Genomic DNA, 26882 nt, shown 5'->3' on the forward strand with positions numbered 1-26882 from the left:
TTATGGGTTAAATTAATTCGTATAATTATCAATAATTATCCTGAAAAGTTACAACAAATACAAATCATTAAGGGTTTGTGGGAATCAAATTTTTGGGAGTTTTTTTTTCCGAGTCAAAAAATAATGTTTTCCAAATTTTTGTAATCAACTTTTTAATGGAGAGCCTAAATTAAATTGTTAACCAAGTCCGAAAAAAATGTAAAAAATGGGTGACACTAGTACTTAAAAATTGAAGTTGCAAACATTCAAACAACCCCCACAAAAAATATGATGGAGCTTTGAAATTTGCGTTATCTGTACCTAATGGCTAATATGTACCTACATATCAGACTCCTAAAAGCTATTTCATTTTACTGTGATAACGAAAATGATGTGCAACTCAACATACATTTGAGATAGGCAACCATTCCATCAGCAGGCGGTCACATTGTGAACGTCTTACCGGTTTTACAGTCACATAGTGTCTGGTTTTCACTACACAATGCGTATTGTTTTGAAAACAGACACAAAATGTCCGTTTTACTGGATTTGTGTACTGTTGTGTCCAATTTTTACGGACACGCTTGCACATCGGGTAGTCGAGTCATTTTATCATTTAGTAAAGTTTCGTGGAAATTGTACTTTTATGGTGTTGAAATCTACCAATATTATAACATTTAGCGTATATTTAGAAAAACTTTTACGTCAATATTTATGCGTGGGTAGGTTTAGAATCATTCGATGAAATTCATAAATTCTGATGATGAATATCAAAGCACAAAATAAGTTAACTTTATTACTGTACACAAGTCGGTTGACAGATCTTTTTTTAACAAAAATTATTCGCTTGATCACTGATAGGACTACGCTATTTCTGCAGAAGTATTCCATTTATCTCAATGTGCTCCCGTTGGGTAGTAAACTTCGTCTGTGATTCCACATGCATTCTGGTTACGAATTATTTTAAAGTATCCGTCCATACCCCAACTCTTCGACCAAGAATTCTTCACCAGCCAATAATCGGTTCCTGATTCGGTACCGTAGCCAACTATCATAACAGCATGACCACCTCTTGAATAACCACTCTCTGGAGCGAAAATTCCTGTAAACAATGTGCAAAGATTTGTTCTCAATTATCCCTTTTAAACTGGCAACTGGCATTTACAATCTGAAAAATTGTACGATACCTGATTGATACTGATTTATCTGATTACCGCAATCAATGGCAACAGTAACGGGTCCAATAGTGCTTACAATTTGTTTAATTTTACGTTCATTGGACGGGACTAATTTGTATCCTGTGATGCGAGCTCCTCTGCGCTTTGATTGACAGGTGTTTTTCTGCAAAACAAAATAAGTATGATTTTCGACTTAGAAGCAATGATCTTTTTTCTTTGCTTAACACTTTTTTATTTTTCTCGATTTCCAACTGTTAAGTTAGTTTTTACCTCAGCATGGTATGGATACGATTCTTCGGTTGCAATTCCTCTTCTTCTCACATAACTGAATGCCGATGACAAGTACCCTCCATTGCAACCGTACGATTCCCTGTCACAATCTACCAAGTGTTGTGGACTAAGATCTTCTAATTTTCCAGTTTTTATGGCCACATGAGATTCCACAGTAGCCACCTGAGAAACATTTTAAATTCATAAAGAGTGACTTTTGTAACATCGCGAAATGAAATTTAGAAACTTACAACAGCAAATGCCCAACAACTCCCACATTGACCTTGATCTTTGATAGAAGTCACTTTTCCCTCTTTAACCCAATTCTTGTATTCTGGAGAATCCTCGAAAAAAGAGTCTTGGTTGGGTGACTCCTTACTGATATTTCGATTCGTTTCAAACGTAGATAAATATAGCTTGGCGAATTCTTCGTCGGCCTGAAACACATCATAAAGAGTGAAAATTGACCTATGATCCTTTATCAGGTGCCTGGAATAACCTTACCAAATCTGAAAATTTATTTATTCCTAGTTCGTACGTAGTTCGTCCTTTTTTGAAAAGTTCGTTGTGATGGATTATTTTCTTCAGATTATCCAAGTAGATTTTCATCCTTCTCTCGTCTTCTTTCTCCGTTTCGTAATTCTTGCTGTGTTCGATCTGAATAAAAATAAATGCAATTAGATGTATAGTGAAATTCATCATTATTTTGAGAAAATCATTATATGTAAGTACGTTAGTTTGAGCATCTACTTACCTTGAAAGAAGCCCATCTCTTCAAGCTTTGTTGTTTACTGAGAAAAGCACCGTGTATGAATACTTGTTCGCAGACTAATATGCACAAATATGCGAGTGATTTCATCGTCTTCGCCGAGAAAAACTCACAGATATGGGTTACTGTGTAATTAAGACGAGTTGTTTACTATTATAAATGATCTTAACGCTGGCAATTTATACCTAATCATGGAAGATGTGTTTTTGAAATTGTCACGATCCATTGATATAAAATCAAAATAAATCAGATTAGACTTCGAATGTCCGAATAATGCGGTTATATTGTATCGTTTATCTAACTTATGCTCTCGAGTTATGCGAACTATCTTGTGATTTTTTTTATCAAGAGTATTGATTGATCCAAAGAAATGAGAAAATTGTTTCAAAAGGTTCAGCTATTCGGTCACATATGGCTATTGATGCCTTTGAAGCAATTGTCGCCAAATTATTTGCTTGGAGCTTGAATATGAATATCGTGTTGAAAAAATAAATGTTCAAATTTTTCTTTATTTTTTTCTTATTTTTACAGGCATAAGTTTTTCTTCATTTTTTTCAGAGAAAATCAAGTATTTTTTTAATGAAAGGTCATTTTTTGTAATTTTTGCTTCAAAGTTTTTTTGTGTTTTTTTTTTTTTTTTTTTTTTTTTTAATCAGCTACAAAAATGAAAAATTGTAATGAATTTGAATCCCTAGAAATTTATGCATGTTAAAAAAAAAATCGTGGTTGAATTTCTTTCTGATAATGAAGATGTCTGATAAAGGATTACTTATTTGACTCATTGAATCACGAATTTGGAAACATTAATGCAATTGTTGACTTTGAAATCGAGTTTTTTCAAATTTTTAATCACATAAAAATTTTATTTTAGGGATCTGTAAATTTTTTTCTTCGTTTCTAACTCTAAAAATGATCTCAGATTTCGATATGTTTGCACCATGGAGGAGAAAAAACACTGAACGTATGTTTGTAGGAAGTGGGAGGCGTATTCTGCATGAAATTTATCACCTTGGGAACCCATGGTTCAAATTTATCTTTATTTAGGTATTGGAAATTGGAAATGAAGCGATGCTTAAAATTATTAACAGTGCACAAAAAAAATTATTTAAATAGGTATTTAAAAGATTACATTTTCAAACTTTTAAAATCATGGTGTCTAACAGGTATAATAGTTCAGTGGCAAACTGTAAGTAAGCGGCAAATCATGATAAAGCTATGAAATTTGGTATGATGAACAAGGACACCAAAAGAAAATTTTTGAGCCCGGGAGCCCACCGCCAAGTCCCATAGGAAGGGAAGGAGGGTGATTTGGGGGGTGGGTTCAACCCCCATTTTTCAAAATGGGGCTATCGGCGCGATATTGGTATCAATTCTATATGATTGAACTCCGCTGAGTTCGAAAATACCATTACTTTCAAAATCTGAGGAAGAGGCATGCCTCAAATTTGAGATTTTCTGAGTGAATTTTTTGCATTTATCTCGAAAATACCCCAAAATTACAGTTTTTCTACCCTAGACGACCCGCTGACCTTCCATCGGCATTTTTATGGTCATTTTCGGATTCTACAGGTCAATTACAATGCGAATCGACCATCAATACTTTCGCATACCTCTACCGCGAGTGCACAGAGGGGTCAAAAGGGGTTAAAAATTGACAGTTTTTCGGCATTTTCTTACAAAAATCACGGTTTTTGAACTCTGCACCGGATACAATTGGCGGAAGAAGGTTCTAATGGTGATTTTCGAATTCTACAGATCAAATACTATCGAATAAGGCTCAGAGTCACTTTTTACACCCCTCCAGGGAGGGAAGAGAGGCGGTCAAATTTGACTCTCATCTTGCTTATGTTGAATTAATTTTAGAAATGTAGGTAATTAATATAAGTATACATTTGCTTACCATCGTGATAATAATGTTTGTATCGATGTTTTTCGTACCGCCGAACCCAAATTTTCAATTATTTTTTCGATTCCAGCCCCCCGGGGGAGGGGGCACCATATGAGGGGTGGGTCCATTTTTCACGAAAAATCGACATGCATATCAAAATGTAGGTTTTTGAGGGCGCTGATTTCAAAAATGCTATCGATTTTTCATTTGGGTCCAAGCCAAGGGGATGATACTGCGTTCAAGGGGTGGGGAATGACATTTTTTACAAAAAATCAATTTGTATATCAAAATGTAAGTTTTGGAGGACGCTGATTTCAAAAACCTACATTTTGATATGCATGTCGATTTTTCGTGAAAAATGGACCCACCCCTCATATGGTGCCCCCTCCCCCGGGGGGCTGGAATCGAAAAAATAATTGAAAATTTGGGTTCGGCGGTACGAAAAACATCGATACAAACATTATTATCACGATGGTAAGCAAATGTATACTTATATTAATTACCTACATTTCTAAAATTAATTCAACATAAGCAAGATGAGAGTCAAATTTGACCGCCTCTCTTCCCTCCCTGGAGGGGTGTAAAAAGTGACTCTGAGCCTTATTCGATAGTATTTGATCTGTAGAATTCGAAAATCACCATTAGAACCTTCTTCCGCCAATTGTATCCGGTGCAGAGTTCAAAAACCGTGATTTTTGTAAGAAAATGCCGAAAAACTGTCAATTTTTAACCCCTTTTGACCCCTCTGTGCACTCGCGGTAGAGGTATGCGAAAGTATTGATGGTCGATTCGCATTGTAATTGACCTGTAGAATCCGAAAATGACCATAAAAATGCCGATGGAAGGTCAGCGGGTCGTCTAGGGTAGAAAAACTGTAATTTTGGGGTATTTTCGAGATAAATGCAAAAAATTCACTCAGAAAATCTCAAATTTGAGGCATGCCTCTTCCTCAGATTTTGAAAGTAATGGTATTTTCGAACTCAGCGGAGTTCAATCATATAGAATTGATACCAATATCGCGCCGATAGCCCCATTTTGAAAAATGGGGGTTGAACCCACCCCCCAAATCACCCTCCTTCCCTTCCTATGGGACTTGGCGGTGGGCTCCCGGGCTCAAAAATTTTCTTTTGGTGTCCTTGTTCATCATACCAAATTTCATAGCTTTATCATGATTTGCCGTTTATTGCTTAAAAAATACATTTTGCCACTGAACTATAAGTGAAAGTGCAGGTAAAAAAGGAGTGATTTTAAAAATGGGTAGTAAAGGTAGTGAAAAATTTGTGAATTTGGTCAAAATGACAGTGAAAAAATGTAAAAATTCGAACGCGCAACAAAAACCTTCAAGTATAATTAGAAAAAAAAGTTGATTTTGAAATTGAAAAAACACTTTATTTTATCTCCTGGAAAAATTTGACTTTGTTAATTTTTTTTGTGTGTGGAGAGGGGTGGGGGGGTTGGGGTGAGTGGAGAGCTTTCTGTACACTGAGTTGAAAAACATAGTGAAAACGTAGTGATTTTTTTCCAAAAAAATCCGTTAGATACCATGAAATTTTTTTTTCAAATGTTTACTTTTAATGAAGTGAAATATAAAAGCAATGGAGTGGAAAATTATTGAATTTGAAAATTTTTTGAGGAAAAAATACTTCCCCACAAAGATTTTAAAAGTAGGTAGTGTTGAAAAACTTATCACCAAGCATGATGAAATATGTCGAAAAATTATTGACGAGATTGAAATATTTGTTAGGTTCAGTCTCTTTTTTCATTCAAAAATGATACTCTGGACTTTTTTGAAATTCTATCATTTTTTTTTTTTTAATAGAAATTTTTAAATACACATAATTAGGTATATACAAGTGTATGAAGTGATTTTTGTCCAGAAAATTATACTTAGTAATCTAGGCAATTTTTTTTCTCGATTTTTTCTACGAATTTTTTGTTTTTAAGTTAGGTACGTAGTTTAATGTCTTAATAAAATCTAACTGGTTGTTCATATTTTCAATCTACACTCGAACAATTGAAAAATCGTTTTCTTTTTCTCTTTCTGCTGTTTTGCGATAATGTTCATTGCTTGAGCTGGATTTTTGTTTGACACCCAAATTTTATCTTGAGTATCGAACAGTTTCTCTGTACACAGTTTCACGAAATGGATTCAAAACAAATCAGAAAACCAAACGGTAATCTAAGCGAAAAACAGAATGGTTTTGTGGCAAAAAAAGAAAGCAGAGATGCAATTTTCTCCTGAAAATGATACGCATGAGCTCTAAATGAAAATCGAGGAATTGTCTCATGCTTCATCGATTTTTAAAAAGCTTTTGATTGATTGAATCACTCATTTTTCATTCTATTTTTTTCAAAAATAATTGCTAATAAGTTTATCTGAGGCATCAAGTGAGGTACTTTTTATTCGTTTCTTACCCTGAGATTCTTGAATGATATGTGGGATCATAATTCAACTTATTAGTAGGTAATTGTTTGTGTGATATTTTTGAAGTCTTAACATAGGAAGATCGATAAAGAAAACTTGTCAACACTTTGATTGATTTTTTTTTTAAATCATTATAGTACTCATATAACTCTCTATTTTGTGAAATGAAACAAAAAATTGTGTGATCATATCAGTGATTTATTCTTTGCTCAAATAATTATTCCAGATGAGCTACATACTTATGTATATTTTTTTAAAAAAAACATTATATTCCTTTTACTCCTGTAGGGTAAATCATAAAATTCTCAATTCCGCACATGTTAACATTACGAGCAATTCTAAAATATCCCTTATCACCCCATTCCGGTCCCCAAGAATTTTTCACCAACCAATAATCCAGTTTTGATTTTTTATCGTAACTATATCCAACTATAACAATAGCATGATCAGCCGTTCCTATCTCGTTCTTACAGTGTGGTCCTTCAGAATTTTCAGAATCTTTAGAGAATATTATTCCTGAAACAACGTGGAAAGGTTATTACTTGATATCATCTAATTCAAATCAGGTGCATTATCTTATTTTGTTGAAAAATGTATTAGAAATCTGTAAAATATCAATCAAAATCTCTTCTTTTATACCTTTATTATAATGGCGTAGTGTTGTAGAATTAAGGCTACCAGCGACTGGACCAATGGTGCCAACAGCTAGTTTGATGACGTCGCTATTATTTGGATATCCCCATTTGTATGCATTAATAGTAGCCCCTCTGTAATTTGAATCATATCGACATGCACCTTGCTGTGGAACAAAATGATCAAATTGATTATTTCATCAGTGCGATGGGTTGCTCTCGAATTTGATGTGCGCAATGAAAATGAGATGCGTGAATTCTCGATTTTTACCTCGTCTTCGTATGGATAACTTATTTCTGTTGCGATTCCTTCATTTTGCTGTACGTATTCAAATGCATATTCGAGGTGGCCTCCCCAACAACCGTAACTTTTCTTGACACAATCTACCAAGTTTTGTGGACTAAGATCTGTAAAATCTACCGAATTCTTCTGAATGGCTACGTGAGATTCTATTGTTGCTGCCTGAAAAACATTCCGATGCAGTTTTTGTTTTTTTTGGAGGGGGTGGATGGAATTGATAGGTGAAAACAGATGCTTGGAATTCAAAAAAATAAGGTACTTCTACTTTTTGAAGCCTATTTGAAGGTATTCGTCAACATGATTGTGGCACTAAGCGCAAGTAGCATTTTAAAAACTTACTGTAGCAAATGCCCAGCAACTTCTGCATTGACCCTGATTTTTTACAGAAGATACTTTTCCCTCTTTGACCCAATTTTTCTTATCTGGAGCATCCTTTTCAGATGATTCTAGGATGTGAAAATCCTTGCTTATGTTTCGATTGATAGCAATTTTTGTCAAATATAACGCGGCGAACTCTTGATCAGTCTGAAACATAGTCGTATATGAGTGAGAACATACCTACATATAAATAAATTGTCAGTGCAGTCGGTCCATGAAGGATCTACACCGTGGAAGCCTCATGTAAATTGGATACATCTACATACCAAATCTGAAAATTTATTTATCCCCATCTCGTATGTTTCTTCGCCCTTCTCGAAACGTTCATTGTGCTCGGCGATTTTTTTCTCATTATCCAGGTAGATCTTCATTCTTCGTTCCTCTTCTTCCATTGTTTCATATTGTTTGCTATGCTGAGCCTAAGCGACATTAAAGTTGTCCAAGATTACAATTTCTACCCTTTTTATCATCGTGGATTTTTTGTGGGGGCGGGGGAGGAATTAAGCTTATGTGTAACTTGCCTTGAAAGAATTCCATTTTTGTAACTTATACTCTTCGTCATTTTGGATGGCACCGTGGACTAATATTTGCACGCAGATTAGAACGCACAAATAAATGGACGATTGCATCATATTCATGATTGCAACAACCTGAATTGGATGACAAATTTTCGCATTCTAAGTAGTTATTGTTATTAATATACATATTAAAATTCTCTCCCTTTTGCCTCAGATTTAGTGTCATCTCGTTTTTCTCAACTCCTTTATTTTTTAGGCCATTTGTACAACAAAAAATAAAAATTGTTCAACATCTAAATGGATTACCTACATTTTTCCGCTCATCAGAGGAAATTCAAGTATTTGGACCCTAAAACTCATTTTTGACATTTTCGACTTGTCTGGATCTTTCCATCTTACTCTTCAACTCATCCTACACCTTGGAAATTTTTTTTTTTTAAATTCTTCGCATTGTTCAGATATATCAACATTTTTCGGTTTTTTCTGATCAGTCTAATGCTTTTTGCTTAATTAATTATGAAAAAAAAATACAGAATTGAAAAACATTCATCTATGCTTAATTTATGTCTTCATTTCGTACTTATTCATTTTTAAAAGTATACCTAACACTCTAACAGTCACACTCCAATTTGAACAGGACCGCGATTTTCGGAAAGAGCATAGTCTAAAACCCCCAAAACCACATTTCCAGCTGCCCAAGATCATTTTTCGATTTTTGGCGAATTTTTGAAAATTCAAAATTGACTTTTTTTTGGCGATTTATGCTTTTTTTTAAAAGTACGTACTTGATCAGTAAAAATTGTCAAAATAAGTCCCAAAACTAATATTAATTACCCAAATCCAAATTTTACCATTTCCAGCCATTCTGGATCCTCCAGCGTGATTTTTCAATTTCTCCAGAATTTTGAATTTTCTCCAGGAGGCGTGAATATGAAGTTGGGCAGCTAAAAATCGAGTTCTATATTATACTCGACCTGTTTAACGAGTTTATCTACATTTGAGCCGATTTTGGGGGTGACACCTCGAGAGTGGTTTTTTGACCAGCTTGTTTCAAAATTTAAAAATTCAAAAAATCAAAAGATAACCGTTTGTGAGGAAATTTTTGAAATTTGCGCGAATCGCTGTATTTTGTCCGTAACTAACCCCCCAAATCGAAATTTCACAATTTCCAGCCATTCTGGAGCCTCCAGCGCGATTTTCAATTTCTCCAGAATTTTGAATTTGCTCCAGAAGGCGTGAATATAAAGTTGGGCAGCTAAACATCGAGTTGTATATTATACTGGACCTGTTTAACGAGTTTATCCAGATTTGAGCCGATTTTGAGAGTGACACCTCAAGAGTGGTTTTTTGAGGTGTCACTCTCGCTCCAAAACGGCTGGAAATTGTAGAATTTGCATTCCGGGGGTTAGTGCTTGAAGAAAAATAGCGATTCGCACAAATTTCAAAAATTTCCTCACAAACAGTTATCTTTTGATTTTTAAATTTTGAAACAAGCTGGTCAAAAAACCACTTTTGAGGTGTCACTCCCAAAATCGGCTCAAATGTAGATAAACTCGTTAAACAGGTCGAGTATAATACACAACTCGATTTTTAGCTGCTCAACTTCACATTCACGCCTCCTGGAGAAAATTCAAAATTCTGGAGAAATTGAAAAATCACGCTGGAGACTCCAGAATGGCTGGAAATGGTGAAATTTGAATTTGGGTAATTAATATTAGTTTTGGGACTTATTTTGACCATTTTTACTGATCAAGAACTTACTTTTTAAAAAATGCATAAATCGCCAAAAAAAAACAGTCAAATTTGAATTTTCAAAAATTCGCCAAAAATCGAAAAATGAACTTGGGCAGCTGAAAATTTGGTTTTGGGGGTTTTAGACTATGCTCTTTCCGAAAATCGCGGTCCTATTCAAATCGGAGTGTGACATCTCAAGAGGTTCCCTTGTAAGTAATTGACTGTAAAGCGTAGGTATGAGCAATGAAACCAAAAAGGTTGATAAAATGTATACATTTTGAAAATCAGGTATAAAAAAAATTATAAAAGGTTTCTTAACAAGGATTGATAATATTGAAAACGTTGTCTAATGTCTAACATCTATTACGGGTACAAAGTTACAAACCTAATTACCTATCGAAATCACGATCACAAAATATACTATCGAAACACTCGAAATTCCACGAGAAACTGCATAACCAATTGAAATTTGATCAGCTTTTTATACTAATTTTTGGAATTGTGTGCGCACACCTGGTATGATCTGTCAGTCCTTTTATGCACGTAATTTTCCAATAATTTTGCGGGAAACGAGTCATAATTAGATAAGTGATTTTGCAAACGTTTTGACTGGTACGTATTCGCATATTTTTCGTTGAAAATCAATCAATAGGTAGGTTAGGTAGGTTCCAAATTGATGAAATATACAAATATATAACCACAGCAGGATGTCGATTTCTCATATCCTGCCATTGTTGTGCATCTATCATTTTGTATACCTAATAATTGAAAAAATGCGATTTCGAATTTTTTCACTGATTGTGTCTTCATATAGGTATGGAAACTCAGAATTGGTCGAGTCATTTTATCATTTGATAAAGTTTCGTGGAAATTGCACTTTTATGGTTATGAAATCGACCCAAACGTCAAAAAAACAAAAAACAATGCTATCATGAAAATGATCAATGTCCAGCTTTTTGCTGAAATTAAACACATTATTCTTACACAAGTATTCTTTATTCAAGTATGTACAAATCCATGGTTGAGAAATGAAATTCATATCAGCGTACTCCTATTGGATAAAGGACACTTCTAGAAATTCCACACGCGTTCTGATTGCGAACAATTTTACCATATCCTTTCATACCCCACGTTGTCGACCAAGAATTCTTCACCAACCAATAATCAGTTCCTGATTCGCTACCGTAGCCCACTATCACAAGGGCATGGCCAGCTCTGGATCCACGATTTCGTGGCTTGAAAATTCCTGTAAATATGTACGAGTGTTGATTATGAATGTTTCAAATTGCATGAATGGCCTTTGATGAGAAAAATTGTAAGGTACCTGATCGATAATGTTGTAAAAGATCGCCGCAGTTAATTCCAATAGTAACTGGCCCAATGGTACCTACAACTTGTTTGATTGCTTCTTCATTCGAACTGGCATATTTGTATCCTTTGATGCTCGCTCCTCTAGAGTTTGAATTGTACTGGCAGTGGCCTTTCTGCGAATCAAAAAATATTTGGTGATTATTGTGTTTGAAATTACGAGATTTTCACAATCGATATTTGTTCATTTTTGAATATGGATTAGGTCTTACTCGGCCACGGTATGGATACGATTTTTCGGTAGCTACTCCTTTGTTTCTTATTACATAATCGTAAGCCTGGTTCATGTAACCTCCATTGCAACTATTGATTCCCCCTGTACAATCTAACAGATTTTGAGGGCTTAGATCCTGTAATTTTCCTGTTGCTATGGCGAAATGTGATTCTATAGCTCCGATCTGGAAAATATTATAGCTTAAGAGTGATTTTTTGAAAACGTGAAAGTAAGCAAATTCCTTTAAGCTTTGAGAAAACTTACCGTTCCGAAAGCCCAACAACTGCCACATTGACTCTGATCTTTTATCGAAGTTACCTTTCCCTCTTTGACCCAATCTTTTTCTTTCGGAGCAGCAGCTGCTCCTACAAATGTTTCATTGGCGAAAAAATCCTTACTTGCGGTAACATTGGTTTCAACTTTACATGGATATAGCTGAGAAAACTCTTTACTGGTCTGAAATGAAATCATATAAGTAACGAAAAAAAGAAATGAAGAATTCGATCTGCGGTCAGCTCACGCGATGCATCAAAAATGCTTGTTTTCTGGGTAATTGCTAACGTACCAAATCTGAGAACTGATTTATTTCTAATTCGTACGTTTCTTCGCCTTTTTTGAACACTTTATTGTGTTGAGATATTTCATTCATATTATCTAAGTAGATTTTCATCCTTTGTTTATCTTCTTGTTCGGTTTTGTATTTTTTCCCGAAGTGAGTCTGAGTAAAATAAGATGAAATTGGGGGTAATTTTAAGTTTTTGTGTTGAAGTAAAATTACCTTATCATTTTTTGAAAAAATTATTCAATTTTAATTAGCCTTACCTTGAATGAGTTCCATTTCTGCAAGCTTGGTTCTTCTTTTAAAACAGCGCCGAGAGCCTCATACACCATTACTTGGATGCAGATCAATAAGAACAAGGAAATTAATGATTTCTTCATGATTTTTTTTAAAAGTTTGATTTGAAAAAACTTTCACCTTGATCTTTTGGACAGAAAAAATTTACCATCAAAAATACTTTTAAAAAGCAAAATTACCGCCAACCAAAAAAAAAAAAAAAAAAAAAAAAAACTTGCAAAAAGAATTGTCAACAAAAATCTGTTCATTAAGTAACTTTATTGAAAAAATTCATGATATCAAAACATCGCCAAGCAATTTTCATTCAGCAGTTGTGATCAGGAATTGATATGGAATTTCAAATTAATTTGGTACACACTGAAATAAAATATCCATAAGTTTGAGAACTGAATTGAAAAACCGGACCGATAAATTCCGCCGGCGCTTGGCCCGGTTTTTCAATTCAGTTCTCAAACTTATGGATATTTTATTTCAGTGTGTACCAAATTAATTTGAAATTCCATATCAATTCCTGATCACAACTGCTGAATGAAAATTGCTTGGCGATGTTTTGATATCATGAATTTTTTCAATAAAGTTACTTAATGAACAGATTTTTGTTGACAATTCTTTTTGCAAGTTTTTTTTTTTTTTTTTTTTTTTTTTGGTTGGCGGTAATTTTGCTTTTTAAAAGTATTTTTGATGGATATCACGACTTTTTTTTTAAATGTGTACATATTGTAAATTGTTAATGCGAATTTGGGTACATACTCCAAGAAGTTGAGAATATCAGATTTTTATTGACAATTCTTTTTGTTTTTTTATAGGTAAGTTTTTTTTTTTTGGTTGGCGGAATTTTTGCTTTTTAAAAGTATTTTCGATTGATATCACGACTTTTTTTTTTTTTTTAATAATGTAGATTATTATAAATTAGTAATGGGAATTCGGGTACACCAACAATTTTAGAATAATTTGTTGATTAAATCACAAAGTTTCTCACTAGAAGAACACTACCGAACTGATGTGAGTCAAATTTCGTACAGTGATTTAAATTAGGGTATTATTTCAAAATATAACGTTTGTTATTTAAAAAAATCATTTTTGACTCCCTTTTTCACAATTTAAAAGTTGCTTTCCCCCATAAAACCCCCCAAAAATGAAAATTTCTCGTTGTACCGTAGAAAAGGGTCATCTACATTATATTCGCTATCATTTTGCAAAATTTCAAGCAAATCGGTTCATTTGGAGAAGCTGTAGCCTTGTCAACGGAAATTTAAGCATGAAATTTCATGAATATTTCCATTTTTCACCCTCAATCACCCTAAAAATAAAAATTGTTTGCTGTACCATAAAAAAGGGTCATCTGCATCACATTTAATACAACTGTGCAAAATTTCAAGCAAATCGGTTCATTTGGAGAAGCTGTAGCCTTGTCAACGGAAATTTTCATGAATTTTCATGCTGAAATTTCCGTTGACAAGGCTACAGCCTCTTTTAATGAACCAATTTGGTTGAGATTTTGCACATTGATAGTGAATATGATGTAGATGACCCTTTTTTATGTTACAGCTAACAATTTTCATTTTTTGGGTGGTTTAGGATGAAAAATGGAAATATTCATCACGAAATTTCATGCTTAAATTTCCGTTGACAAGGCTACAGCCTTTCCAAATGAACCGATTTGCTTGAAATTTTGCACAATGATGGCGAATATAATGTAGATGACCCTTTTCTACGGTACCGCGAAAAATTTTCATTTTGGGGGTGTTTTAGGGGGGATAGAAATTTTAAAATTGAGAAAAAGGGGGTCAAAAATAATTTTTTTTCAAAACTGACGTTGTATCTAAAAATAACTCATTAATTTACACCAGTGTACGAAATTTGACTTGAATTGGTTCAGTAGTTTTCTCTTAACACGAAGATTAGTGATTTCAAAAATTACCCCAAAATGCCAACTTTGGGTATTCCAATCTACATCATTTTTTACCGTAGAAAGTTTGTAAGCATACCAAATTAAAGCTCTCGTTGATGCCAACAACATATCAAAAAATCAGATTCGTGCGTGTTTTTATTCGCGAGAAATTCATCATCGAAAATACGCTTAGTTGTTCAGGGAATATAAGCAGTAAGTGGCCGGACTGTCATCACGTTTGGTATTATCGTTTTGTTTTTTTTTTGTGTTCGTTTTTTTTCTTGCTTGGCGGGGCAGTCCGACCGGACTGCTTGATATTACATATGAAATGATATTCTACGTTTTTGTAAAGTTCAATTATGAAGTATTTGTGCTCTAAAATTATGCTCTGGGTGATGAAAAAAATATATATTCATTAAGAAAATATGATTTTATGAATTTTATAGAAATGACCAGACTGGTTTCATAATTTTGATATCTTTGAAAAAATAATCCCTGAAATGAATTTGTATCGTGAAAGTGTAGAATAAGTAGAAAGAATTAGAGCTAAAAATGTTTCCCAAATTTGTGATTAATATCATCAAAAACATTATGAGTAGGTAATGTAATTCTGGGTTATCGAAACGTTTCAGATTTGATCAACGTTTGGGAGCTCTCATCTTTTCCAAGGTTGTCGGATCTCAAGAAAAATTAGTTACAGATTTCAAAAATGTTCATACCTGAAGTTGGACTGAAAAACGTGGGCTGTGATATTCAAAAGAAAAAAATGAATTCAAGTCTTCGCAACTTTTTCTAACGTAGCATTTCGTGCCCTTTTTTTCAAAAATTTTTACAGTTCATAGGGGAAAATTTTATCATCACAGTAAAATTGAAATGAGGCAGCTTCATTAAAATTTTTTGCAATCGGCAAAATTCCCATTTTTCTGTTTTCGAAAAAATGTTCATTCTATGGGTAACTTAAATAATGAACGAAAATTTTGAAACATATTGGTTTTTCTTTTTGCAGTTTGAAAGAGAAAATTTGTGATGTCCGCATTTTATATTTTAATCCGAAAATTGGTAAATTTAGTTATTAAATTTTCAAGATGAAATCTTGTTATAAAAACGCGAATGTAAAAAAATCATTAGAAAATTTTAAAAATCAAAGAAAATGTATTTTTTTTTTGGACGGTATGGGGTGACATATTAGAGACAGAATCAAAGAAGTTTATAATAAATTTGCAGGTTTTAAAAAAATGATAGGTAGCAAGAATACCTTAATAAAATTTAAAAAAATTAAAACTTTGTTATGAAATATACTTAATCTATCGATAATTCAAATTACTTGAATACGCACCAAAATCCGAATATAAACATTAAACACACAATTAAAACGGCTTAAACCAACTCAAACTGTACCGACAAACTTCGAATGTGTAGTCAATTAAAATTACCATCTGTTTTTATACTTAATATTCTGTATTGCGTACGAATGAGGCTCAGGTACCTACCTCCGAGTCATTTTCTTATCTTGAATGATTCAAAATCATTCAAGGAAGAATGGTGTGCGTATGTACTACAGACGCATCCGATTCTGAGACACCGAATTTACTTCGTATTCGTGTATGTGATACGTGAATTTCATAATATGTATTGAAGTGTGCCAAAACGTCAAAGGATATCATTTCTGAAACTGCAGAAATATTTTGAAAGGCAGTGGTACAAGTTTTTTGATCAATAATCAATTAATCATTATTGACAATACTATGCAGTAAAGTACCATTTTAATGGATCACTTTTTGGGACCCATTTTTGAGGAGGATGTGGATGGTATGAGGGGGAATAGAAATGCAATTGAGTGGAAAGGTGAACTCTCCTCGACAATCTTTGGTATATTTTTCTCTTTTCTTTGCTTTTCTTTGTACCTTTACAGGGTATTCAATTATTCATAAAGAGCATTTTAACCCGACGGCCCCCAACACCTTCCCAAAGGGGGTAACCCCAAAAAAAAGGGTTACATTCGTGTGCCACATGAAATATGTAGTATGTTTTCGATATCGCTGAACACGAGTATAGCCATCGTTTTTTAAATCAACCTCACCCATGGGCCCTAGAACCTCCCCCATAGGTGAAAGTCAACAAAAATTGTTGGGGGTCGTGGATGATGTCCAATCAAAATTCTGACGTCATATTCGTGTTCAGCGTCACCAAAAACATACTATTCCATGTGTCGCACGAACAAAGCACTTTTTGGAACTTTTACTCCGTCTAGGAAGGCCCTGAGGGCCGTGGATAGGATCCTATCAAAAATCTGACGTCATATTCGTGTTCAGCGTCACCAAAAACATAGAATGCGATATATCACATGCCCCAGATTTTCTTTCGAATGTTTCGCCCAAAAATGGGGGTGGGGGTGCTCCCCCTACATTAAGAGATCCCATCTCGAAACGTGAATATTCGATAAAGCATTAAAAGGTGCATGTATGGAATTTTTTTTTAATTTTAAATGGTAGCTCCCACTTACAGCGTCATTTTTAAATTTGAACTTTCAATCTGAAAGTTCAGCTTTGAACTTTTGAAAATTTCAAAATGCTTAAAAAGTTTTAAATGCAATGCCCTTTCGAACTGTGAAATCAGTTTTGATCGAAGTATCATAGTTTTGGAGGAATGGACTGCTGAAGTTGAGTACCTCGAGACAATGTGAAAATAATCGAAGCCCCCCACCTGCCCCCTGAGGGGTCTGGAACCAAACTAATTGCGAGATTCTTACTTACTGGATGGGTATATATTGTAAAAAAAATTTGAGCGAAATCGAATGATGTGACGAAACGTTGGTTGAGTTGACATGGAATGACTCTTTGTAAATTTTAAACTACGTAATTTAAATTGAACTCTACAAAAGTGGTCTTGTATTTTGACGAAAACGACGTTGGTCGACTCGACAGTTCGACACAGCAGAATCTCAAATACAGGGTACAATGGGTACAATACATGGAGCTAGGCCATTTTTATCAAAACTACATAATTGGTAGTTGGTGTAGCGAAAAAAAAATTCCCGAAAATTCCCTCTCTTTGAAAACTTGTACTTATCATCCTTTCTCGACATTTGAGTGACTTTGAACTTGAAATAAAGCTAAACTTGGCCCAAATCCTCTGACATTTTTTAATTTTTTAGTTTTTTTTTTTTTTTGCAATACACCCTGTATGATACTGATTTCTTGTGTGCTGAATCTGCTCAAATGATTGTACGATGATTGCGTGAGTTCTTGATTTTCCTTTGAATTCCCCGAAACTTGATATGAAATATATATGTACTAATACCAAGATTTATTTTGTTTATATGTTTCAGGTAAGTGAACTGATGAATTTCTGAAGAAATTATTGAATCCATGTAGGTCTAGATACGAGCCTAATACTTTCGTATTCTCAAGAGTAGGTAAACTAAACAAGAAAGTACATATGTTAAACGGTGAGTAATTTTTTTCGTTCAAAAGTACATAATAGGTAATTACCTACTCGAGATTTTTTTGCAATTCTATCACTTTTTTCATTCAAAAGTAATTACCTACTCGAGATTTTTTTGCAGCAATTCTATCCATCTATTATTTATTTTTTGAAAAATATGAATCATTTTTTTTAGAAATTTCAAATTATAGATATAGATACGTATTCGAGTATTTGAATTTACTTTTGTTCAATAAATGAATCAGTCATTTCGAAAACCCCATAAATCACCATTTAAGGGGTTTTTATGTTTTTCACTGATTCTGATGGTGCTTTGCGAGCTCTATCGGATAAAGTTGGAAGGTAGCTCAAAAGTGCATATTTCAGCGTTTGTCATTTCGAAAACCCCATAACTCCTGCATTTACAGGGTTTTTGAAATCATTTTTTTATAAGACAAACAAAGAACATTAATTTCATGAACATCAACGTAATTCAATTTTTTAATTTATGCCGTGAAATGGATAACATTTTTGTTGCTTCTTTATTACATTACATTAATTGAGTCGTAGATTGCAGGTATAACTTCAATAAATGAATGAAAATCCATACTCAATCATTTTGGGTATTGTAGTTACTGGATTTTCTAGGATTACGTGTCACTTTTCAGGTTTTAAAAAAAAGTCATTTCGAAAACCCCATAACTCCACATATTTCACAATGGAATTGCTCGCAGCCTACAAAACTTCAAGTTCTGGTAAAGGTACAGAAATATTTGTAATCATAACACCTATCGATTACTGCACAAGTTTACTGTTATACCATGAAAATAAAGCGCACAAACAGTTTTTTTCATTTCCTGAAAAATTTTAAAAAGGTTCAGAATGGGGTTTTCGAAATGACTGATTCAAATTATATTCAGCAGCCTAGGCAATTTTTATCGATTTTTAAAATTATTTTTCAGCTAGTTTAAGGTCTTAATAAAATCAAATGAGCTACTTCCCAATGGAAAAACACATTGAGAAATTGAAAAATTGTTTCCTTTATCTCTTTCTCTCTTCTTTCTCTCTGATCTTTTGCGATAGATCGATTAAGAAAATTGTCAAAACTTTGATCGATCTTTTACATTCATTATAGGACTCATACGAACTCCCTATTTAGGTATGGATTATTCAAGTGTGTGAAATAAAACAAAACACTTACGAGTATGTTTTCATATCAGTGATTTATTCTTTGTTCAAATAATTATTCCAAGTGAGCTATATTTTTATAAAAATATTATATTCCTTCTACTTCTGTAGGGTAACTAATAAAATTCTCAATACCGCACATGTTGATATTACGAGCAATTTTAAAATATCCGTCATCCCCCCACTTCGGTCCCCAAGAATTTTTCACCAACCAATAATCCAGTTTTGATTTTTTATCATAACCATAGCCAACTATAACAATAGCATGATTAGCCGTTCCTTTCTCGTTCTTACAGTGTGGTCCTTCAGAATTTTCAGAATCTTTAGAGAATACTACTCCTGAAACAACATCGAACGGTTATTAACTTACTTATTATCATCATGAGGTGCTTCTCCCTACATACCAAATCTGAAAATTTATTTAACCCCATCTCGTATGTTTCTTCGTTCTTCTTCTTCCATTGTTTCATATTGTTTGCTATGCTGAGCCTAATAAGCGACATTAAAATTGTCCAAAATTACAATTTCTGGTTTTTTTTTTTTCATTTTTCGAGGGAATTAACTTTCAGTGTTACTAGCCTTGAAATAATTCCATTTTTGTAAATTATACTCTTCATCGTTTAGGACAGCACCGTGTACTAATATTTGCACGCAGATTAGAGCGAATAAATATAATGACGACTGCATTATCTTCACGATTGAATTTTTTTCTAGTGTTAGTTTCAGTGTGCTTTTCTGTATCTAGAAAATAACATAACTTTTAGTTCGAATTCTTAATGGTTGATTATTTAAATTCTTCCAGTATAACCAACTATAGGCATAATGATTAAAATTTTTAACCTCCACACTTTGTTAAAAATCAAGTCCTCCTCATTCAATATCAACCGTTCCATTCAAAATTAATTCTAAGAAAAGTTTGAAATTTCAAATTTTTTCAATTTTTTTTTTTTTGGGTGGAGTTTTGATATTTTAATCGTTTTTGGTTATTGGTTAAGGATCGCAAGTTGGCGGTAAAATAAATGGTTATGGGTGTTTTCGGTCATCGTTTTCATGTTGATTGGTTATTGTTTTTTGCTTACAGTTCTTCATCTCAATTAAAATGGTTTTTGGTTTTTTCACTTTTTTTCCTCGTCATTTATTTTTAATGTAAAACATTGCGATCTTCAGAATTTTTTTCCTTTTTTCAAACATGATTGAATTGAAGTGAAAAAATCGGAATTATACTTGGATATATGTACACATGTGACAAAAATATGTATAACTGGTTTCAAATTTCAGATCAGAGTTCAATTAGTTGAATTTCCGAAATGAGAAAATGAAGGTAGAAACAGAAAATAGACGAAAAATTGCATTAAAAAATTTAAAAAATGATCACTACGGTTATCATTAAATGCAATCATTTTTGGTTGATTGGTTTTTGGTTAAACAATTTTCTTAAAATATGTACTTGGTTATTTACTGGTTATTGGTAAACGGTTACCTACTGGTTTCGGTTATCACCGCCAGCAGTTTTGATCAGGGATGAAAAGCTAGCCGAAAGCTTAAAGCCAAAAGCTGAAAGCCGAGAAGATTTTCGCACTAAGCCAAAAGCTAAAAGTTGGTAAGTTTCATTTTCTCCCAGCCAAAAGCTAGCCAAAAGTTTCATTTTTTTTGGCTTTTTCAAAGGCTTTTTTGCAGAAATGAATTCTCTAAATTCAGAAGAAACAAAAAAATGAATAAAATTTCATTCAATTCTATTTTAATGCGATTTAATGAAATGAAAAAAAAAACGAAAATAATTCTAGCAATGAATGTTTTCCACTATCACTAATTATGAAATCAATGCACCTGATTTAATTTTCAATTCCCTTTTTTTGTAAATTGATGGTGTATCAGCTAAAAGTTTGAAGCCAAAAGTTAGAAGCTAAAAGCTTAATGAAATATAGCTGAAAGCAGTTAAATTGAAAATATAAGAGAAAGTCATTGGAAGCTGAAAATTTGACTAAAGCAAGCCTCAAAAATGGAGATAGCCGAAAGCTAAAGCCAAAAGTTTCAATTTTGGAATTTCTAGCTAAAAGCCAAAAGCTGAAGTTTCATTTTAAGGCTTTTCATCCCTGGTTTTGATGTCCAACTCTAATTCTGCTATTTTAATGAAATAAAATCTCAAAATTAGTGTATCTTAAAATAGGTAACACTGCTTATTTTTAATATTTTGAGAACTAAAAAAAAAAAAAACTGAAAATGTCTAATTTTTTGCTAGGAGCCATCTTTTAGAGAGAAAACAAAAAATTAAAAAATAACCATTCTATTCTGATTTTTTTTCTCTCTAACCAGATGGGCTCAGTAATTTAAATATACTCTGATGGATTGGAAATTTTTGAAACTCTACAAATTGAAAATAAAAAGGAAAAATATAGTATAAATTGATTTATACCTATTGTATACTCACATATACTCACATATTAATATCAGAATAACAATCAGCAACCATGCAATCAACGAACGTCGAAATGTCGCGACAACTATGAAATTTTTTATGAACATTTTTACGTTTTTATAGCTTGATTTTATCTGTTGCGGACATGTGTGATGCGTAAGGATGAGGCATTTTTCCGACTCGAGGCTATTTCTGTTCATTTTATTCAATATTCGGAGAAATAAGCCTGAGTGAATTATTTTGATATCCTTACTTATTAAGTTATATTACTATATTTTTCTTCGAAAATCCATTACCTAATATCGCGTTGGAAATATGTGATAGTGACAGAAGGCGGATTTCTCACATCCTGGAATGCCTGTATAATTTTTTCAAATGGAATAGAACGTTTTGTAATGCGATCATTATACCTACCTACACATACTCGTATCTATAAGTATCATGAGTTGTTATTTTTCTTGAAAATCAGTTAATTCTGTGCAGAAAATATAAATGGTGACGTGCTATACCTACGACTCCTTTTAATTTCGAGCGAAAATGAACTATATTGTTGAATTATTCAAAAGTATATAACTTTTCAACCTATTAAACTGGTTGAAAATTTCGTGAAAAATTTGAATATTTCATGTGTGAAATAAAACAAAACACATGTATTTTATATCAGTGAATTTTTCTTCGCTCAAATAATTATTCTAGATAGGTATTTAAGCTATTTTTTTTTAAAAATTATATTCCTGTTACTCCTATAGGAAAATCAATATCATTCGCAATCCCGCACATGTTAACGTTACGTGCAATTAGAAAATATCCATTCATGCCCCACGACGTTCCCCAAGAATTTTTCACCAACCAATAATCCATTCCTGATTGTCTACCGTAGCCAACTATCACAATAGCATGAGTAGCCGTTCCTCTCTGGTTCTGACATTCCGATCTCTGAAGTACTCCTGAAACAACATAGCATGGTTATTATCATCACATAATCCTACAAACTCCAAATCAAGATCGCCTCACCTGATCTATATTGATGTAGCATCCTAGCATCAAGGGTAGCAGCGACTGGACCAATAGTGCCAACAACTTGTTTGATGACGTTTTCATTGGCTTCAACGCTTCTGTATCCTTGAATAGTAGCTCCTCTGAAGTAAGAATTGTATCGACAATAACCTTGCTGTGGAACAGAATGATCAAATTGAGTCCTCTGGAATTTGATGTGCACAATGAATACCTATGGGATGAGTGAATTCTCAGTTTTTATACCTGGCCTCTGTATGGATACGATGCTTCTTTTGCGATTCCTCTATTTCTTCTGATATAATCAAATGCATATTTTTGATGGCCTCCGTTACAACCGTGACATTCTCGCACACAATCTACCAAGTTTTGTGGGCTAAGATCTACCAACCTGCTGTTTCTAATAGCTACGTGAGATTCTATTGCTGCTGCCTGAAAAATGGTTCAATACAGGTTGTTTTGGGGGAGGAGAGGGGATTAATTCCAGCATCTACCTCAAAATTAGTTTGGTCACAAGCACAGGAGTATTTTAAAAACTTACTGAAGTGAATGCCCAACAACTGCCACAGGAGCCCTGATTTTTTATGCGAGTTACTTTTCCCTCTTGAACCCAATTTCTGCCTGCTGGAGCATCATCCATGGATGAATCTAGGATGTAAAAATCCTCACTTGTGTTCCGATTGGTATCAATTTTTGTCAAATATAACTCGTTGAATTCTTGTGTAGTCTGAATCAAAGTCATATGAGAGAACGAAAAAAAATCTTCAATTCAGTCAGTTCATGAAGGATCTATATATTGTGTGGAAGTCTCATAATTTAGATACATTTACATACCAAATCTGAAAATTCGTTTATCCCCAGCTCGTATGTTTCTTCGCCATTTTCGAAACGTTCGTTGTGCTCGGCGATTTTTTTCTCGTTATCCAGGTATATCTTCATTCTTCGTTCTTCTTCTTCTATTGTTTCATATTGTTTGGTATGCTGAACCTAAGCGATATTAAAGCTGTCCAAGATTAAAATTTCTATCCTTTTTTATCATTGTGGAATTATTTTTCCTTTGAAGAAATTAACCTTATGTGTAACTTGCCTTGAAAGAATTCCATTTTTGTAAGTTGTACTCATCATCATTTAGGACAGCACCGTGTACTAATATTTGCACGCAGATTATAATGCACAAATAAACGGATGACTGCATCATTTTCATGATTGTGTTTGTTTTTCAAGTGTTATTTCCAATGTGCTTTTTTCTATCTAGAAAATAATATAACTAATAATTCGGATTCTTGATGGTTAATAACTATAATGATAATGGCTTAGATTTTTAACCTCTTCAATTTATTGTAAATCGAGCCTCTTCTCTCAGTTTGACATTTTAAATTGAAAAATTTTTGGCAAGTCTAATTCTTCTATTTTAAGGGAATAATCTCAACATTATTGTATTTTAAAGGGAAAACACTGCTTATTTTTCTCATTTTGAGAACTTCTGATTTGACGAAAATGAACTTTGAAAATCAGTTCTCGGTTCTCTAATTCTTTGCTAGGTGCTATAAAATGTCAAAAAAAAAATTTAAGATAATCATTCTATTCAGCATTTTTTCTCGCCAATCAGATGGTCTCAACATCTTATGAGAAAAATGAAAATTTATTATAGGTGTTGGTGTATTTTAAAAATTCTGATGAATGAAAAATTTCTGAAGCTCTTAAAAATGAAAATGAAAAGCTAAAATAACTAAAGGATTTGATTTGTAGCCTATTGTATACTTACATATTGATATCAAAATAACAATCCGCAAACATGTAATTAAAGAACGTCGAAATGTCGCGACAACAAACTATAAAATTTGATTTAAACATTTGCACGTTTTTATACGTAAAGTAAGTACCTGTTAATTTTATCAATTGTGGATAAATACATATGTACGTATATGATACATAATGATGAAGCATTTTTCTGCGACTCGGACGATTAAAAAATTCCACGATAAGAAACACTGTGGTATAATTATTTCCCGATCATTTTATTCTATTCCGTAGAAATTAGCCTGAGTGAGCTATTTTGATATCCTTCCACATTATTACAATATTTTTCTTCGAAAATAAATAAATATTGTGTTGGAAGAGTGTGATAGCGGCAGAATGGGTGATTTCTCATATCCTGGAATACCTGTGTAATTTTTACACGCGGAATAGAAATGTATTGTTTTTCGATCATTATACACATTACCTGTATCGATTGGTATTTTTTCTTGAAAATTAGTCGATGCTGCGCGGAAAAAATATGATGACGTTATGATGGCTGTTGTCTCATTGTACCTGATTTTCGTAAAGATAACAGAAAAAAATAATGTACATTGTACTCACCTATTTTTGTGCTGAGTTCAATTTTTCTAAAAGGTGCCATGTCGTGCGATCACATTCTTTTCCATCAAAACTCTCTTTGAACGCTTTGGAAGAACTTCTACCCCAAAGTTGAATCAGTTTTCGTGGCAGTTATAAAAAAGTTCTATCCGGGTTATCAAAATTGGTCGTATTGAGAGAAAAACCAGTTTTGTTTATCGGCAGGGGCCGATAATTTATCCATCATTTCTTATTACGAATTTTTTCTGAGGTTGTTCCCTTTTTTGGAAATGTTTTTATACATATCAAGAAGCTGTAAGCTCATTTTTTTTATTGTAACTATTTCCATAATATTACGGGAGTGTTTTGTTAATTTTTTGATAAGATGGTAAAGCTCAGTTTCAACCTAAATTGATTTCGCAATAATTTCTTTTTTAGTGATTTCCAAAAGTCAACAGAATTTGAAGCTGCAGCTTTTTAAAAGTGATCGGAAAAAGTTGACGAAATTTTTGATACTCTCCTGAAATTATATGTACTTAACCCATTTTGATAAGTCGATGACATTTTTTCTAAAATCTCAAAAATAACGTTTTTATTTTTGGGCTAAAAATTCTTCAAAATGCTCTACTTATAAACATTCTCGTCGAAATTTTGGAATTCCAATTCTTGCAAAATTTTAACACATTTTGATGGATTGTGTGACTATTTTTAAATAAATCTCAAGCATTATTGGCGAATTTTAAACTCACAATTTTTCAAAAATGCCCAATAAACGTGGAACAAACTATGGAAAAAACTGGCTTATGCTATATGGGTATGAATTTTTGGGCCTCCGACTTTATAATACCTACCTTTGTAATAATTTTTTGTGCAAGTTTTGTCCAAATCACATTTAAGGAACCCTAGAATTGCTCCTGTCCTATACCAGCCTGTGAACAAATTGTTGAGTCCAAAGACATTTCGAAATTTGTAATTTTTTGGCTCTACTTTATTGTGTAATTTTTGGTATGCTGAATGTCCTATTTGTTTCGAGGCTCTGTTTCAAAGTTTAATTTTATTAGGAATTGAAATGAATTAACAATGTGAACGTTTAATTTTTATTGCTCAATACGTTGTGAATTTTTATATTGAAAGAGAATGAAAGAGAATGATAGAGAAACCTATGGGAGTGTATTTTGCTCATTCTGAATTTAGACTCCCTCTAATTGCATCGCCCATAAAATTCCCCTTGATAGTTCACAGTTGAATAAGAGCTTGCCAATCTGAACATTGGAGCATCCACACAGCTCATCATCACATTCACACAGATTATTCTCAGCCAAATGCCATCTGCAATGTTTGTACTGAGTGTTTTCCATAGTACATAAATGTATTTGAGATTTGCCCACTTGATAGAGCCTCCTGCCTAGCTCTTCCCCCAGCATCTAAATTCCATACATACAACATCTTACAGTGCTGGCCACTGGGAGTCGCTTTATTCACTTCTTTAAGTGTTTTCATGAAACTGTGCCTTGATCTGAGCCGAGTTTCTGTTGATTCTTCATATCCGTATACAGTGAAAGCCGCTTATTTTCAGTGAAAACTTGTTATAACACTTTTGTTTATAACACAGATTTGGTTTATAACGCTGATTTCCTCTGGTCCCTAGACAACCCCATTTAAACCAATGTAAAATTAATCGCAATATAGCGCTCATGAGAGATTATGAATCACATTTTAACACTCTAAAATTCTGGAAAAATCACATTTTCAGAATGATTTTGACAACAAAAAAAAAAAAAACAATTTTTTGCAACAAAAAAGCTTACTTTCATGTAAAAAATTCTCACTTTCTGAAAATTTTGGCTGCAACAACAGTTTTTTTTTGCAATTTTTGCCGTTTTGATTTTGAAAAAAGTAAAAAAAAACTATTATGGCAAAATTTTGCCAAAAAATCAGTTTTTCAACTTTCAAAAGTTTTGGTTCATACATCGTCGTCGTTGTTGTGGTTCCTTGTCCTTTACAGGACATTGGAAATCACATTTTTGTGGTACCCTAACAGGGTGAGGCAAATGCCTATTGCCACTGCGATTATTCTGGGGAATCAACGTTGTTTTGAGCTTT

General features: G+C 33.2%; 4 protein-coding genes across 4 annotated transcripts in view; 1 reads left to right on the forward strand and 3 right to left on the reverse strand.

The window, feature by feature from the left end:
* LOC135846515 (uncharacterized) overlaps positions 1–26882 on the forward strand; it is a 540933-nt gene that overhangs the window by 38495 nt on the left and 475556 nt on the right. The gene's annotated exons all lie outside the window — the stretch shown is intronic.
* Positions 735–2333, reverse strand: LOC135846327 (uncharacterized). The gene is made up of 6 exons (XM_065365357.1): positions 2182–2333; positions 1932–2084; positions 1679–1864; positions 1428–1610; positions 1167–1320; positions 735–1081 (listed from the first exon to the last, which is right to left on the reverse strand). Exons 1-6 carry the CDS (start codon positions 2284–2286, stop codon positions 876–878), a joined length of 987 nt encoding a protein of 328 aa, XP_065221429.1. The 5' UTR covers positions 2287–2333; the 3' UTR covers positions 735–875.
* On the reverse strand, positions 6693–15818 carry LOC135846757 (uncharacterized). The gene is made up of 13 exons (XM_065366026.1): positions 15738–15818; positions 12477–12636; positions 12220–12372; positions 11919–12110; positions 11653–11838; positions 11397–11556; positions 11122–11318; positions 8342–8470; positions 8087–8239; positions 7782–7967; positions 7413–7604; positions 7149–7308; positions 6693–7025 (listed from the first exon to the last, which is right to left on the reverse strand). The coding sequence occupies exons 2-13, from the start codon at positions 12591–12593 to the stop codon at positions 6775–6777; spliced, it is 2076 nt and encodes a 691-aa protein (XP_065222098.1). The 5' UTR covers positions 12594–12636; positions 15738–15818; the 3' UTR covers positions 6693–6774.
* LOC135846325 (cathepsin L-like proteinase) lies at positions 22082–24364 on the reverse strand. Its single transcript, XM_065365355.1, has 7 exons — positions 24208–24364; positions 23530–23693; positions 23277–23429; positions 22984–23169; positions 22689–22874; positions 22443–22599; positions 22082–22375 (listed from the first exon to the last, which is right to left on the reverse strand). The coding sequence occupies exons 2-7, from the start codon at positions 23644–23646 to the stop codon at positions 22155–22157; spliced, it is 1020 nt and encodes a 339-aa protein (XP_065221427.1). The 5' UTR covers positions 23647–23693; positions 24208–24364; the 3' UTR covers positions 22082–22154.

This window comes from Planococcus citri, chromosome 5 (assembly GCF_950023065.1).
Source record: "Planococcus citri chromosome 5, ihPlaCitr1.1, whole genome shotgun sequence".
Taxonomy (NCBI): Eukaryota; Metazoa; Arthropoda; class Insecta; order Hemiptera; family Pseudococcidae; genus Planococcus; species Planococcus citri.